Here is a 15,058-nt window from a genome sequence, read left to right on the forward strand (position 1 = left end):
TCTTCCCCAATCTGATGCTCTGTACATGCCTTCACCCTCTCAATCAATACCCTCCCATATAATTTACCAGGAATACTCAACAAACTTATACCTCTGTAATTTGAGCACTCACTCTTATCCCCTTTGCCTTTGTACAATGGCACTATGCACGCATTCCGCCAATCCTCAGGCACCTCACCATGAGTCATACATACATTAAATAACCTTACCAACCAGTCAACAATACAGTCACCCCCTTTTTTAATAAATTCCACTGCAATACCATCCAAACCTGCTGCCTTGCCAGCTTTCATCTTCCGCAAAGCTTTCACTACCTCTTCTCTGTTTAACAAATCATTTTCCCTAACCCTCTCACTTTGCACACCACCTCGACCAAAACACCCTATATCTGCCACTCTATCATCAAACACATTCAACAAACCTTCAAAATACTCACTCCATCTCCTTCTCACATCACCACTACTTGTTATCACCTCCCCATTTGCGCCCTTCACTGAAGTTCCCATTTGCTCCCTTGTCTTACGCACTTTATTTACCTCCTTCCAGAACATCTTTTTATTCTCCCTAAAATTTAATGATACTCTCTCACCCCAACTCTCATTTGCCCTTTTTTTCACCTCTTGCACCTTTCTCTTGACCTCCTGTCTCTTTCTTTTATACATCTCCCACTCAATTGCATTTTTTCCCTGCAAAAATCGTCCAAATGCCTTTCTCTTCTCTTTCACTGATCCTCTTACTTCTTCATCCCACCACTCACTACCCTTTCTAATCAACCCACCTCCCACTCTTCTCATGCCACAAGCATCTTTTGCGCAATCCATCACTGATTCCCTAAATACATCCCATTCCTCCCCCACTCCCCTTACTTCCATTGCTCTCACCTTTTTCCATTCTGTACTCAGTCTCTCCTGGTACTTCCTCACACAGGTCTCCTTCCCAAGCTCACTTACTCTCACCACCCTCTTCACCCCAACATTCACTCTTCTTTTCCGAAAACCCATACAAATCTTCACCTTAGCCTCCACAAGATAATGATCAGACATCCCTCCAGTTGCACCTCTCAGCACATTAACATCCAAAAGTCTCTCTTTCGCACGCCTGTCAATTAACACGTAATCCAATAACGCTCTCTGGCCATCTCTCCTACTTACATAAGTATACTTATGTATATCGCGCTTTTTAAACCAGGTATTCCCAATCATCAGTCCTTTTTCAGCACATAAATCTACAAGCTCTTCACCATTTCCATTTACAACACTGAACACCCCATGTATACCAATTATTCCCTCAACTGCCACATTACTCACCTTTGCATTCAAATCACCCATCACTATAACCCGGTCTCGTGCATCAAAACCACTAACACACTCATTCAGCTGCTCCCAAAACACTTGCCTCTCATGATCTTTCTTCTCATGCCCGGGTGCATATGCACCAATAATCACCCACCTCTCTCCATCAACTTTCAGTTTTACCCATATTAATCGAGAATTTACTTTCTTACATTCTATCACATACTCCCACAACTCCTGTTTCAGGAGTATTGCTACTCCTTCCCTTGCTCTTGTCCTCTCACTAACCCCTGACTTTACTCCCCAGACATTCCCAAACCACTCTTCCCCTTTACCCTTGAGCTTCGTTTCACTCAGAGCCAAAACATCCAGGTTCCTTTCCTCAAACATACTACCTATCTCTCCTTTTTTCACTTTTTGGTTACATCCACACACATTTAGGCATTTCATACATACATTTCAACGTATATATATATATATATATATATATATATATATATATATATATATATATATATATATATATATATATATATTATCCCTGGGGATAGGGGAGAAAGAATACTTCCCACGTATTCCCTGCGTGTCGTAGAAGGCGACTAAAAGGGGAGGGAGCGGGGGGCTGGAAATCCTCCCCTCTCGTTTTTTTTTTTAATTTTCCAAAAGAAGGAACAGAGAATTGGGCCAGGTGAGGGTATTCCCTCAAGGCCCAGTCCTCTGTTCTTAATGCTACCTCGCTAATGCGGGAAATGGCGAATAGTTTGAAAGAAAGAAAAGAATATATATATATATATATATTCTTTTTCTTTCATACTATTCGCCATTTCCCGCATTAGCGAGGTAGCGTCGAGAACAGAGGACTGGGCCCCCGAGGGAACATCCCCACCTGGCCCCTTCTCTATTCCCTCTTTTGGAAAAAAAAAGGTTAAATGTACCTGAACAACTCCATATGATAAGAGATGAGTGGAATTAATGATAACAGATAGGGGATAGGGGAGAAAGAATACTTCCCACGTATTCCCTGCGTGTCGTAGAAGGCGGCTAAAAGGGGAGGGAGCGGGGGGCTGGAAATCCTCCCCTCTCGCTTTTTTTTCTTTTTTTTTTCCAAAAGAGGGAATATATGTATATATATATATATATATATATATATATATATATATATATATATATATATATATATTTTTTTTTTTTCTTCATACTATTCGCCATTTCCCGCGATAGCGAGGGTAGCGTTAAGAACTGAGGACTGGGCCTTTGAGGGAATACCCTCACCTGGCCCCCTTCTCTGTTCCTTCTTTTGGAAAATTAAAATAAAAAAATGAGAGGGGAGGATTTCCAGCCCCCCGCTCCTTTCCCTTTTAGTCGCCTTCTACGACACGCAGGGAATGCGTGGGAAGTATTCTTTCTCCCCTATCCCCAGGGATAGGGTTGAGGGTCAAGTCAATTGGGAGGTGAGTTTGAATGGAGAAAAACTGGAGGAAGTGAAGTGTTTTAGATATCTGGGAGTGGATCTGGCAGCGGATGGAACCATGGAGGCGGAAGTGGATCATAGGGTGGGGGAGGGGGCGAAAATCCTGGGGGCCTTGAAGAATGTGTGGAAGTCGAGAACATTATCTCGGAAAGCAAAAATGGGTATGTTTGAAGGAATAGTGGTTCCAACAATGTTGTATGGTTGCGAGGTGTGGGCTATGGATAGAGTTGTGCGCAGGAGGATAGATGTGCTGGAAATGAGATGTTTGAGGACAATGTGTGGTGTGAGGTGGTTTGATCGAGTGAGTAACGTAAGGGTAAGAGAGATGTGTGGAAATAAAAAGAGCGTGGTTGAGAGAGCAGAAGAGGGTGTTTTGAAGTGGTTTGGGCACATGGAGAGGATGAGTGAGGAAAGATTGACCAAGAGGATATATGTGTCGGAGGTGGAGGGAACAAGGAGAAGAGGGAGACCAAATTGGAGGTGGAAAGATGGAGTGAAAAAGATTTTGTGTGATCGGGGCCTGAACATGCAGGAGGGTGAAAGGAGGGCAAGGAATAGAGTGAATTGGAGCGATGTGGTATACCGGGGTTGACGTGCTGTCAGTGGATTGAAGCAGGGCATGTGAAGCGTCTGGGGTAAACCATGGAAAGCTGTGTAGGTATGTATATTTGCGTGTGTGGACGTATGTATATACATGTGTATGGGGGGGGGGGTTGGGCCATTTCTTTCGTCTGTTTCCTTGCGCTACCTCGCAAACGCGGGAGACAGCGACAAAGTATAATAATAATAATAATAATATATCGAATGAGTATATATATATATATATATATATATATATATATATATATATATATATATATATATATATATATATCGAAAAGCAAAAATGGGTATGTTTGAAGGAATAGTGGTACCAACAATGTTGTATGGTTGCGAGGCGTGGGCTATGGATAGAGTTGTGCGCAGGAGGATGGATGTGCTGGAAATGAGATGTTTGAGGACAATGTGTGGTGTGAGGTGGTTTGATCGAGTAAGTAACGTAAGGGTAAGAGAGATGTGTGGAAATAAAAAGAGCGTGGTTGAGAGAGCAGAAGAGGGTGTTTTGAAATGGTTTGGGCACATGGAGAGAATGAGTGAGGAAAGATTGACCAAGAGGATATATGTGTCGGAGGTGGAGGGAACGAGGAGAAGTGGGAGACCAAATTGGAGGTGGAAAGATGGAGTGAAAAAGATTTTGTGTGATCGGGGCCTGAACATGCAGGAGGGTGAAAGAAGGGCAAGGAATAGAGTGAATTGGATCAATGTGGTATACCGGGGTTGATGTGCTGTCAGTGGATTGAATCAGGGCATGTGAAGCGTCTGGGGTAAACCATGGAAAGCTGTGTAGGTATGTATATTTGTGTGTGTGGACGTGTATGTATATACATGTGTATGGGGGTGGGTTGGGCCATTTCTTTCGTCTGTTTCCTTGCGCTACCTAGAAAATGCGGGAGACAGCGACAAAGCAAAAAAAAAAAAAATATTTATATATATATATACATACACAGAATATACATATGTACACATGTACATAATTCATACTTGCTGCCTTTATTCACTCCCGTTGCCACTCCACCACACATGAAATGACATCCCCCACACGCACGCGAGATAGCGATATGAAAAGATGATAAAGGTCACGTTCATTCACTCTGTCTCTAGCTGCCATGTATAATGCACCGAAACCACAGCTCCCTTTGCACATCCAGGCCCCACAAAACTTTCCATGGTTTACCCCAGACACTTCACATGCCCTGGTTCAATCCATTCACAGCACGTCGACCCTGGTATACCACATCGTTCCATTTCACTCTATTCCTTGAATGCCTTTCACCCTCCTGCATGTTCAGGCCCAGATCGCTCAAAATCTTTTTCACGCCAGCCTTCCACCTCCAATTTGGTCTCCCACTTCTCCTTTTTCCCTCCACCTCTGACACATATATCCTTTTTGTCACTCTTTTCTCACTCATTCTCTCCATGTGACCACACCATTTCAATACACCCTCTTCTGCTCTCTCAACCACACTTCTTTTATTACCACACATCTCTCTTACCCTATCTCTTACCCTTTTATTACTTAATTGGTCAAACCACCTCACACCACATATTGTCCTCAAACCACATTTCCAACACATCCACTCTCCTCCACACAATGCTATCTATAGCCCACGCCTCGCAACCATATAACAGTATTAAATATTTTTGATATGTATGAATTGGGAAGTATTATAAATGACCACTTGATTGTAAGGAGCACATTGATATAACTTTCAAGCCAAATAATTAGGGGTGATGATATTTATATTTTGTCGATTTATAGATCCTCAGAGAATTTTGTATGATCAAGAATAAAGATAAACTGATGATAAAATAATAGTCTGGAAAGTACAGGAAGTGACAAAATACTTCTTAAGAGTGAAAGCTTTGTGGAAGATGAAATCCAGCAAGACAGTGGGTTTTGATTGTATTGCAGTAGAATTTATTAAGAAAGTGGGTGACTGTGTTGTTGATTGGTTGGTAAGGATATTTAGTGTATGTATGGGTCATGGTTAAGTGCCTGAGGATTGGCAGAATGCATGCATAGTACCACTGTACAAAGGCAAAGGGGATAAAAGTGAGTGTTCAAACTACTGAGGCATAAGTTTGTTGAGTATTCCTGGGAAGATATATGGGAGGGTATTGATTGAGAGTGTGAAGGCATGTACAGCGCATATGTTTGGGGAAGAGCAGTGTGGTTTCAGAAGTGGTAGAGGATGTATGGATCAGGTGTTTGCTTTGAAAAATGCGTGCGAGAAATACTGAGAAAAACAGATGGATTTGTATGTAGTATTTATGAATCTGGAGAAGGATATGATAGGGTTGATAGAGATGCTTTGTGGAAGGTCGTAAAGAGTATATGGTGTGGCAAGTAAGCTTCTAGAAGCAGTGAAAAGTATTTGCCAAGGATGTAAGGCATGTGTACAAGTAGTAAGATAGGAGAGTGATTGGTTCCCAGTGAAGGTCAGTCTGCAGCAGGGATGTGTGATACCCCCATGGTTGTTTAATTTGTTTATGGATGGGGTGGTTAGTGAGGTAAATGCAAGAGTTTTGGAGAGAGGGGTGAGTATGCAGTCTGTTAGGGATGAGAAGGCTTGGGAAGTGAGTCAGTTGTTGTTCACTGATGATTGAACTCTGGTGGCAGATTTGAGAAAGAAACTGTAGAAGTTGGTGACTAAGTTTGGAAAAGTGTGTGAGAGGAGAAAGTTGAGAGTAAATGTGAATAAGAGCAAGGTTATTAGGTTCAGTAGGGTTGAGGGACAAGTTAATTGGGATAGGATGTAAGTTTGAATGGAGAAAGATTGGAGGAAGTGAAGTGTTTTAGATATCTGGGAGTGGACTTGGCAGCAAATGGAACCATGGAAGTGGAAGTGAGTCACAGGGTGGGGGAGGGGGCAAAGTTTCTGGGAGCTATGAAGAATTTGTAGAAGGAATGTTATCGGGGAGAGCATAAATGGGTATGTTTGAAGGAATAGTAGTTCCATCAATATTATATGGTTGTGAGGCATGGGCTATATATAGATAGGAGGGTGGATGTGTTGGAAATTAAATTTTTGAGGACAGTATGTGGTGTGAGGTGGTTTGATTGAGTAATGGAAGGGTAAGAGATATGTGTGGATATTAAAAAGTGTGGATGAGAGAGCAGAAGAGGGTGTGTGAAATGGTTTGGACATTTGGAGAGAATGAATGAGGAAAGATTGACAAAGAGGATGTATGTGTCTGAGGTGGAGGGAACAAGGAGCAGTGGGAGACCAAATTAGAGATAGAAGGATAGAGTGAAAAAGATTCTGAGCAGTCAGGGCCTGAACATACAGGAGGGTGAGAGGGGTGCCAGGAATAGAGTGAATTTGAACAATGTGGTATACCGGGGTCGATGTGCTGTCAGTGGATTGAACCAGGGCACCTGAATCGTCTGGGTAAACCATGGAAAGGTCTGTGGAGCCTGGATGTGGAAAGGGAGCTATGGTTTCGGTGCATCACACATGACAGCTAGAGACTGAGTGTGAACGAATGTGGCCTTTTAGTCTTTTCCTGGCACTACCTTGCTGGGGAGTGGGGGGTGCTGTTTCCTGTGCGGCGGGGTGGTGACAGGAATGGATGAAGGCAGCAAGCATGAATATGTATATGTATGTATACATGAAATGTATATGTATGTATGTATATTGGCTTTTATATATATATATATATGTTTGTGTGGGGGGGGGGCACTCTTTGTGTTTCCTTGCACGACCTTGCTGATGCAGGAAACAGCAGTTGAGTATAATGAAACATATAATTTTTTTTCATACATATTCGCCATTACTGCATTAGCGAGTTAGCATTAAGAACAAAGGACTGAGCCTAAGTGGGAACATCCTCACTTGGCCCCCTTCTCTGTTCCTTCTTTTGGAAAATTGATTTTTCAGCTAATTGTATTTCATATTTGAAAAGGGTAACATAGGAAGATGTTAACATTTGCCTGATTTGTACACATCCAGCCTTTAGCTTTCATGTAATACACTAAAATTAGAGAATACCATCTACAGTCGGATCCCAGAGACTACGACATAGTTTACCTTGATTGCTTCTTATTCCTGCAATGAGCCCATTGACAGGTATACAGAGATTGAGTGTTGATGCAAGTGGAACTTAGAGGGAATATGTGTATTTTTTTTAAGAAGTTATTTTTGAAATTTTTTTAAGTAAGAAAATACAAGGTGTTGAAATAGCCCAGTATGAAATATTTAGGAAGTTAATGAATAAGCCTTATAGTTATATTTATCAGTTTAAGTAAATAATTTGTTTTCTCTTTAAGGTCTTCAGTATGTGCTTGAGGTGAGACAGGATGTAGATGTGACTATTGATGGTTGTTATTACATCTGTGCCATTTGCTGTAAGAAAATGAATGCCCATACCTTAATTGCACATATCAAGAGTGTACCCCACAGATTAAAATTCTCAGTAAGTACATTAATCTGTGTTTAAGGTTTCTGTATACAATGAAATTAGACATGCATTCTAACTACAGATAACGTAAGAAGCACTATTTACTTTCTAAGTACTCTTGGTGATTGTATGACGGGTTGAAATTGTGATTAGAGTTGAATGTGCTATCTGTGTTTGATATGGGTAATGGAATTGATTACAAGTACAGTACATTTACTGACATGCTTTATTACAGCCCTTGCTTTTCAGTGGTGGAATACAGTTACAAGGGTGGCTTTTGTTGTGGCTTTTGTTGGGTGTCTTCAAATATTTTAACCATACTTCACTGCCCTACTATTGGTAGAATTTTTTATTTCTTTACATTTGATAGTAATGACTGCTGTTAATTAACAGTATTAATGAGCATTTCTGATTTTTTTTGTGTAAGATGTGTGGACTATGGACTTGCATAGATTTTATTTAAAAAAAAATGTACTTTATCTTTTGATGCCTTTCAGGAAATACACTGCAGAGATATATATGAAAAATATGGGACATACAGCTTAAAACAATGGACTGCTGTTCTTGTGAAAGAGTTCACAATGGCACTTGCTGAGGTATGTATATAGTCATGATTAAGATATTTTGTATCGGTTTTATGTTTTGTAGGTTAAGGTAATTTCCTTGGTTTTACAGATATCTTTTCCTTATATTTCTGTATTAAATGCAAAATAGTAAAATGATTTGCATAATCATCTTTTGAATCTATGCTGCTTGACAAATAATCGTTTGGAATCTAGAATGCCAAATCAGTATAGCCATGCCTTCAATAGGTAGCCATCAATCATTGGGTGTTACAGTTGTCCATCATATGCTATTATGTGGGTATCCTCAACAAAAATATTGTCTCGAATGGAGACCATGCAAACAAACAGATTCCTCAACGTCTTTCACATCAATCTTTTCCTCACCCATGCTTTCATCACAGAAAATTGAGAACCTGCTTTTTGAACTCATTTGTTTTTTGTTTTTTTTTATGAAGAAATTATGGTTTGTAAGCCATGCTGTATGAAATATCTGGTTGTTTTGTGCAAGTATATGATGCAGTCATAAGACTCATTTCTTGTGTTTTTATTACAGAATATCATTTATATTGGTGCATGTTTTGGTTAAATAGAAAAATTAGAACCCCCTTCCTTGCAGGATGTAGGGGGTGTTTTAAGAAGTTTGAGAAACTTTTGTAGGAGGACAGTTCAGAATGGCACTTTTATGTTTTCCCTTTTGTTACTAAGTATCATGAGTGTTGAAAGCTTAGTATGATAAAAGGGATGGGTGAATGAAGCTGCCCATCATGATGTAAATATATTGAATTGGAAGTTTTTATTATTTTTGGAAAGTTTGTAGTCTGCTATAGATTTATGATGCCATCAAAAGAGAGAGCTTTTCTTTTAAACTTAGGGTAATGGGATTTAGATTGACCTGAATGCTTTAAGGATGAATTTAGGGAGGGCTTTTACACTGGAAAACATGATAAGCCATAGAAAATTAGAATTTACATGATTTTAAAAACTTGTTTACATAGTAGTAGTTTTGAAAGACTAGAGAACATTTAGTAATTAGATGTTTGTTAGTAGTACTAGACAGATTACTGCATGACATTGGTAGCATGTAAGCTGTGATAAATGTTTTTTCAAAGGGGTATGTGATATGCTTGTGAAATGTGCTTGTGATGTGCTTGTGAAATAAGTGTACAGATAAGTGTTTTCTGATTAATTCATATGGCATTAGTGTTACTGCAGAGCACTAAATATACATACTTTGAACCAAATATTTTTTTTTTTTCAGAGATTGCATCAAACTTCAGACTTCCTATATGGTGTCTAATTGATGGGTTATAGCTGTTCGTTTGTGTAATAGGAATTTTGACACAAATACATTTCATGCTAGTTTTCTTATAGTATTCCAAAATTTGATTTATTGATATAGAGCTATCATTTTATTTGTAACTCTAACATTTCATGAGTTTAAGGAGGAAAAATTATTTTATGCTAAATTTTTTTCTCCTCCAGCATTGACAAGGGATTTACATGCTTGGTTGGAAGTTGTTGTTGAAGTACATATACATGTTCCCTTTTTTCATTTTTTTCTGTTCGCATTTTTTGGCTTTATCACTTTTCAGTGACTGTATTGTTAGTCACTGCATAGTGACCTTTGATTTTTAGGAAGATTTCAATAGATTCCATGAAATATTGTTTGAATATGTACATGAAGGTATGCTTTGATATGTAAAATATATTGGTATTCTTGGAAAAAATTTGAAAAAGCCTGGAGTTTTATGCATTTGAAATTGTTGAAAGATTTTTTCTTTTATTTTCTTCTGAGTGAAATGAAGCTCAAGGGTAAAGGGGAAGAGTGGTTTGGGAATGTCTTGGGAGTAAAGTCAGGGGTTAGTGAGAGGACAAGAGCAAGGGAAGGAGTAGCAGTACTCCTGAAACAGGAGTTGTGGGAGTATGTGATAGAATGTAAGAAAGTAAATTCTTGATTAATATGGGTAAAACTGAAAGTTGACGGAGAGAGGTGGGTGATTATTGGTGCATATGCACCTGGGCATGAGAAGAAAGATCATGAGAGGCAAGTGTTTTGGGAGCAGCTGAATGAGTGTGTTAGTGGTTTTGATGCACAAGACCGGGTTATAGTGATGGGTGATTTGAATGCAAAGGTGAGTAATGTGGCAGTTAAGGGAATAATTGGTATACATGGGGTGTTCAGTGTTGTAAATGGAAATGGTGAAGAGCTTGTAGATTTATGTGCTGAAAAAGGACTGGTGATTGGGAATACCTGGTTTAAAAAGCGAGATATACATAAGTATACGTATGTAAGTAGGAGAGATGGCCAGAGGGCGCTATTGGATTATGTGTTAATGCAGGCGCGCGAAAGAGAGACTTTTGGATGTTAATGTGCTAAGAGTTGCAACTGGAGGGATGTCTGATCATTATCTTGTGGAGGCTAAGGTGAAGATTTGTATGGGTTTTCAGAAAAGAAGAGTGAATGTTGGGGTGAAGAGGGTGGTGAGAGTAAGTGAGCTTGGGAAGGAGACTTGTGTGAGGAAGTACCAGGAGAGATGAGTACAGAATGGAAAAAGGTGAGAACAATGGAAGTAATGGGAGTGGGGGAGGAATGGGATGTATTTAGGGAATCAGTGATGGAGTGCACAAAAGATGCTTGTGGCATGAGAAACGTGGGAGGTGGGTTGAGTAGAAAGGGTAGTGAGTGGTGGAATGAAGAAGTAAGAGTATTAGTGAAAGAGAAGATAGAGGCATTTGGACGATTTTTGCAGGGAAAAAACGCAGTTGAGTGGGAGATGTATAAAAGAAAGAGACAGGAGGTCAAGAGAAAGGTGCAAGAGGGGAAAAAGAGGGCAAATGAGAGTTGGGGTGAGAGAGTATCATTAAATTTTAGGGAGAATAAAAAGATGTTCTGGAAAGAGGTAAATAAAGTGCGTAAGACAAGGGAGCAAATGGGAACTTCAGTGAAGGGTGCTAATGGGGAGGTGATAACAAGTAGTGGTGATGTGAGAAGGAGATGGAGTGAGTATTTTGAAGGTTTGTTGAATGTGTTTGATGATAGAGTGGCAGATATAGGGTGTTTTGGTCGAGGTGGTGTGCAAAGTGAGAGGGTTAGGGAAAATGATTTGTTAAACAGAGAAGAGGTAGTAAAAGCTTTGCGGAAGATGAAAGCCGGCAAGGCAGCAGGTTTGGATGGTATTGCAGTGGAATTTATTAAAAAGGGGGTGACTGTATTGTTGACTGGTTGGTAAGGTTATTTAATGTATGTATGACTCATGGTGAGGTGCCTGAGGATTGGCGGAATGCGTGCATAGTGCCATTGTACAAAGGCAAAGGGGATAAGAGTGAGTGCTCAAATTACAGAGGTATAAGTTTGTTGAGTATTCCTGGTAAATTATATGGGAGGATATTGATTGAGAGGGTGAAGGCATATACAGAGCATCAGATTGGGGAAGAGCAGTGTGGTTTCAGAAGTGGTAGAGGATGTGTGGATCAGGTGTTTGCTTTGAAGAATGTATGTGAGAAATACTTAGAAAAGCAAATGGATTTGTATGTAGCATTTATGGATCTGGAGAAGGCATATGATAGAGTTGATAGAGATGCTCTGAGGAAGGTATTAAGAATATATGGTGTGGGAGGCAAGTTGTTAGAAGCAGTGAAAAGTTTTTATCGAGGATGTAAGGCATGTGTACATGTAGGAAGAGAGGAAAGTGATTGGTTCTCAGTGAATGTAGGTTTGCGGCAGGGGTGTGTGATGTCTCCATGGTTGTTTAATTTGTTTATGGATGGGGTTGTTAGGTAGGTGAATGCAAGAGTTTTGGAAAGAGGGGCAAGTATGAAGTCTGTTGTGGATGAGAGAGCTTGGGAAGTGAGTCAGTTGTTGTTCGCTGATGATACAGCGCTGGTGGCTGATTCATGTGAGAAACTGCAGAAGCTGGTGACTGAGTTTGGTAAAGTGTGTGAAAGAAGAAAGTTAAGAGTAAATGTGAATAAGAGCAAGGTTATTAGGTACAGTAGGGTTGAGGGTCAAGTCAATTGGGAGGTAAGTTTGAATGGAGAAAAACTGGAGGAAGTAAAGTGTTTTAGATATCTGGGAGTGGATCTGGCAGCGGATGGAACCATGGGAGTGGAAGTGAATCTTAGGGTGGGGGAGGGGGCGAAAATCCTGGGAGCCTTGAAGAATGTGTGGAAGTCGAGAACATTATCTCGGAAAGCAAAAATGGGTATGTTTGAAGGAATAGTGGTTCCAACAATGTTGTATGGTTGCGAGGCGTGGGCTATGGATAGAGTTGTGCGCAGGAGGGTGGATGTGCTGGAAATGAGATGTTTGAGGACAATGTGTGGTGTGAAATGGTTTGATCGAGTAAGTAATGTAAGGGTAAGAGAGATATGTGGAAATAAAAAGAGTGTGGTTGAGAGAGCAGAAGAGGGTGTTTTGAAATGGTTTGGGCACATGGAGAGAATGAGTGAGGAAAGATTAACCAAGAGGATATATGTGTTGGAGGTGGAGGGAACGAGAAGTGGGAGACCAAGTTGGAGGTGGAAAGATGGAGTGAAAAAGATTTTGAGTGATCGGGGCCTGAACATGCAGGAGGGTGAAAGGCGGGCAAGGAATAGAGTGAATTGGATCGATGTGGTATACCGGGGTTGACGTGCTGTCAGTGGACTGAATCAGGGCATGTGAAGCGTCTGGGGTAAACCATGGAATGTTGGGGGGGGCTGGATGTGGAAAGGGAGCTGTGGTTTCAGGCATTATTGCATGACAGCTAGAGACTGAGTGTGAACGAATGGGGCCTTTGTTGTATTTTCCTAGAGCTACCTCACACACACGAGGGGGGAGGGGGATGGTATTTCCTGTGCGGCGAGGTGGGGATGGGAATGAATAAAGGCAGACAGTGTGAATTGTGTGCATGGGTGTATATGTATGTGGCTGTGTGTGTATATATATATGTACATTGAGATGTATAGGTATGTATATTTGCGTGTGTGGACGTGTATGTATATACATGTGTATGGGGGTGGGTTGGGCCATCTCTTTCGTCTGTTTCCTTGCGCTACCTCGCAAACGCGGGAGACAGCGACAAAGCAAAATAGAAATAAAAATATTTTCTTCTATAAAACATGAAATCCTAATATTAATCTTCCCCTGTGACCATGCTGTTATTTTCAAGTAGTAATGCTACTTTACAAGGGGGTGAGCGTTGCTGTTACCCTTGCAGTGAACAAGGCATGTCCAGTTAATGAAAATCTTTGGTTGAAAAAGAAATTTCCTAGATATCATTGTTAGTTTTCCTAATGAAGGAACAGAGGAGGGGGCCAAGTGAGGATATTCCCTCAAAGGCTCAGAACGCTACCTCACTAACAAGGGAAATGGTGAATAGTATGAAAAAAAAAGAAAAAAATAGTAAAATTATGTATATATATATATATATATATATATATATATATATATATATATATATATATATATATATATGTGTGTGTGTGTATATGATTGGATTGGCCTTTCTTCGTCTATTATCTGGTGCTACCTCACTGCCATGGAAACGGCAATCAAGTACAAAAAAAAATCACAATTCTACAAAAAATTTTTAGCATGTTCACCGTTTCCCTTATTAACGAGGTAGCGTTAAGAACCCCCACTCCCTCCCCTTTTATTTGCCTTGTACAACACGCAGGGAATATGCGGGAAGTATTCTTCCTGCCATACATATCTCAGAGAGCAAAAATTGGTATGTTTGAAGGAATAGTGGTCCCAACAATGTTATATGGTTGTGAGACGTGGGCTATAGATACAGTTGCGTGGTTGTGCAGAGAAGGGTGGATATGTTTGAAATGAGATGTTTTGAGGACAATATGTGGTGTGAGGTGGTTTGATCGAGTAAGTAATGAAAGGGTAAGAGAGATGTGTGGTAATAAAAAGAGTGTGGTTGAGAGAGCAGAAGAGGGTGTATTGAAATGGTTTGGTCACATGAAGAGAATGAGTCAGGAAAGATTGACAGAGGATATGTGTGTCAGAGGTGGCAGGAACGAGAAGTGGGAGACCAAATTGGAGGTGGAAGGATGGAGTGAAAAAGATTTTGAGTGATTGGAGCCTGAATATGCAGGAGGGTGAAAAGCATTCAAGGAATAGAGTGAATTGGAACAATGTGGTATACCGGGATCGACGTGCTGTCAATAGATTGAACCAGGGCATGTGAAGCGTCTGGGGTAAACTGTAGAAAGCTTTGTGGGGCCTGGATGTGGAAAGGGAGCTGTGGTTTCAGTGCATTACACATGACAGATAGAGAGTGAGTGTGAATGAATGTGGCCTTTTGTCTTTTCCTAGTGCTAAACCGTGGGGGGAAGGGGGGGATGCTATTTCATGTGTGGCGGGGTGGCAACGGGAATGAATAAAGGCAGCAGGTGGGTGTGTATGTATATACATGTGTATGTGGGTGGGTTGGGCCATTCTTTTGTCTGTTTCCTTGCACTACCTCATTAATGCAGGGGACAGCAACAAAATATGATAAAAATAGATAAATAAATGAAAGTAAACACAGTTTAAATGAAAGTTTTGTGACAGGCATGGTAGATGATGGGCTGTGTGGTGTCACCTTGGCTTCTCAGTATTTTAGTTGATGTGTTCAAAACAAAGCCAGGAAGAAAGGGAGTAAGACTTGAATAATAGAGACATGGTACATCTCAGATTATTTATTTTTTATATGAGGATAGTGAAGATAAGTAACTGAAAGTGGTGAGTGAGTCTT

General features: G+C 40.4%; 1 protein-coding gene across 1 annotated transcript in view; it reads left to right on the forward strand.

Annotated features, from left to right (window-relative positions):
• LOC139752557 (uncharacterized) overlaps positions 1-15,058 on the forward strand; it is a 72,965-nt gene that overhangs the window by 15,961 nt on the left and 41,946 nt on the right. The window contains exons 5-6 of the mRNA XM_071668320.1: positions 7,634-7,779; positions 8,262-8,360. Of these exons, the coding sequence (XP_071524421.1) occupies positions 7,634-7,779; positions 8,262-8,360 (245 nt within the window). The remainder of the gene's footprint in view (positions 1-7,633; positions 7,780-8,261; positions 8,361-15,058) is intronic.

This window comes from Panulirus ornatus, chromosome 13 (assembly GCF_036320965.1).
Source record: "Panulirus ornatus isolate Po-2019 chromosome 13, ASM3632096v1, whole genome shotgun sequence".
Taxonomy (NCBI): Eukaryota; Metazoa; Arthropoda; class Malacostraca; order Decapoda; family Palinuridae; genus Panulirus; species Panulirus ornatus.